At 39.8% G+C, this 2761-nt stretch overlaps 1 protein-coding gene across 1 annotated transcript; it reads right to left on the bottom strand.

Moving 5' to 3' along the window:
- Window positions 1-36: 36 nt before the first annotated feature.
- LOC105564468 (protein PXR1-like) lies at window positions 37-612 on the bottom strand (the record flags this gene model as incomplete). The annotated part of the gene is made up of 1 exon (XM_012016858.1): window positions 37-612. A coding segment is annotated over exon 1 (576 nt), but the record flags the coding sequence as incomplete, so codon positions are not given.
- Window positions 613-2761: the final 2149 nt, after the last annotated feature.

Below are 2761 nucleotides of genomic sequence, written 5' to 3'. Positions count from 1 at the left end.
CCCCTCTACCCACATTTTCATATATCCCACCCTTACCCTTTGTCCCTCCCTTCTTTTCCCTTCCGCTTCTCTCCTAATTTTCCACTCCACTCTCCTTTCCTTTTCCGTCAAATCGTCTCTTATCCATTCGTTTCTTTCTTTTAAATTCTTCTTTCCTTTCATCACCTCAATTTTCTCTCCTACGCTTGCGAACCTGACCATTACAATTTCTTTACCTTCTTCATTTCTCCTCCCTACTCTCTTTATTTCATCTATCCTTACTTTCGCCCCTGTTTCCTTCACTATCTCTTCTACCTCCTCCCTTAATCCTTCCCACCCTTCTTTCTTCGCATTTACCCCTTTTATTATAACGTTTCTTTTTCTTTCTTCTCTTTCCTTTTTCTCTCCGTCTATTTCCATCTTCTTCACCCTTTTTCCTATCTCTTCCCATCTCCTATCTTTCTTTTCCCCTCCTACTTCCTCTCTCTTCTCTCCCTTCCCTTTATCCTCTTTTACCTCCTCTTTCTCCTTCCTATATTCTTTTATCTCCTCTTCCATATTCCTAATCCTTTTCTCTAGCTCCTCCTTCTCCTTCTTCCACCCGTTCATCCTTTCCTCCATCCATTTCTTCATCTCTTTTTTCTCCTCACTCCATTTCCGAATCTCTTCTCTTATCTCTTCCCATCCCTCTCTTGCCTCCCTCTCACTCTTATCTCTCTCTATCTCCTTTCTTATTGGCGATCTACCCGTTTTCCTACTCCTTCTAAAAATATTATCCTGCTCCCCTTCCTCCTCCTGTCTGCTTCTTTTTTCCCCCCTTTTTTTAAATAGTTCTAATATCGGAACGCTGTTCGCCCTCTCTCTTTTCAATATTTCCGCATGCGTCGGTCTTCCTACCTTTCCCTTCTCTTTACCCTTCGTTCCCTCCTCTACCTTCTTATCCTCCTCTGTTTTCTTGTCCTCCTCTACCTTTTTATCTTCCTCCGTTTTCTTTCCCTCCTCCTATTCTATAACCTCTTCCTTCTATCACTTGCCTCTTTTCTTCTTTCCTCTGTATGCTCCCCCTCTATCTATCCTCTCTATTCTATGCCTGCGGCCCGCTCTTCCTGTCTCTACCGCTTCCCTCTCTACCACTCTCGCTAGTCTATACCTGTCACTGCTCCCTGCCTAACCTATCTCCCGCTACCCTCCCTTCTCACCTCTGTGGCTTTCCTATTCACCCTCGCGCCTCCCCTTCTCTCTCCCGCCTTCTCTTCGATCTCCTGCACGTCCGCCCGTACCTCGTTCCTCCACCAACGCTCTCTTTCCTATTCTATCTACTTTTCACTCTCTCGCTCACTCTCACACACTGTCACTCGCTCGCTGCCGGAAACGGAAGTCCGTATCGAAAGAATCGTTTATACATGATTTAATCAAAAGGTTTATAACTTTATATCAATTTATATATAATCTTGTATGACCATGTGTACTTATATATAATCAGATCTGATTATATATAAACTTCGCAATGGATGAAAGAGCCGATATGTCTGCTTGGATCTAGTTATATATAATTATAACAAATTTGATATAATTATGCATTATGAAATAAAAGAAAATATGGTGTTATACAAAATTAAAATTATTATTATATATAATTATGTAGAAATATATATGAACCTTTTCGTGACGTTACAGATATATGTATATGTATATGTACTTTATTGTTTACATAACTTTATTTCATACATTTGGTGTATTACAAACATAATCACCTATTTTTATGACTTTATTAATGGTTTTAATGTTTATAAATTTTAATATAACATATTGATCATCTATTACAGGCAATATATGCTTTACTTGTTCCCGTAATTCTTTAGGATAAAATATTTCAGTATGAACCCACATAGAAACAAAACTTCTAATGGACATCCATTATACGTTTGTCATAGAGATTAACACCTTCCAGTAGACGTCTATTAGATGACCAATGAAGGACCATGAGAAATCTATAGTTCCGCATTGCGGACATCCATTGGACCTCCATTATACATCTTTAAAGATGCCCATTAGACGTTCCGTGGATCATTGACATACGGTGCGCGGAGTCTCGATGGACGCCCCAGCTCATAACCCACATAGAAATTGGCATCCAGTGGATGTCTCTTAAACATCCATAGCTCCATGGAACGTCTATCTCCATGGTGGAAGCCAGATGGACGTCAATTAGAGCTCCATTAAATCTCCATAGTTCCTTGGAGTGTCTCCTTCCACGGTGGAAGTCAAATAGATGTCCATTAGACATCCAACCTACCACTATGATAGAGTCCTTTACAAATCCATTACAGATGTTCATTAGACATCTATTATGGATGTATAATAGATTTACACATGTAGAACTTCTAATAGATTTTAATATTAAAGTTTCGTTTTTAATTAAAATTTATCCAGGTAAATTTGAAAGTGCATTTAAACATTACCACACATTATACAGTTTAATTATAATTATAATTAACAGACGTTTCGTGGCCGATAATAGACGGTTCGCGGAATCTCGTTGGATACTTAAAAGACGTTTCGTGGATCGGTTCGCGGAGCATTGATGGACGATTAATAGACGTTATTGGGATCAATAATAGAGGATTCATAGAGGATGGATGGTATATGTATATTATAATAATAAAGACATGAACACACACACACGCGCACGCGCACGCGCACGCGCACGCGCACGCGCACGCACGCACGCACGCACGCATGCACGCACGCACGCACTTGTTTAAACCTTTTTTATTTTCCC

This window comes from Vollenhovia emeryi, unplaced genomic scaffold, assembly GCF_000949405.1.
Source record: "Vollenhovia emeryi isolate VEMERY1.0 unplaced genomic scaffold, V.emery_V1.0 DF943974.1, whole genome shotgun sequence".
Taxonomy (NCBI): Eukaryota; Metazoa; Arthropoda; class Insecta; order Hymenoptera; family Formicidae; genus Vollenhovia; species Vollenhovia emeryi.
Note: the sequence above shows the minus strand (reverse complement) of the source record. Positions and strands in the feature narration are given on the sequence as shown.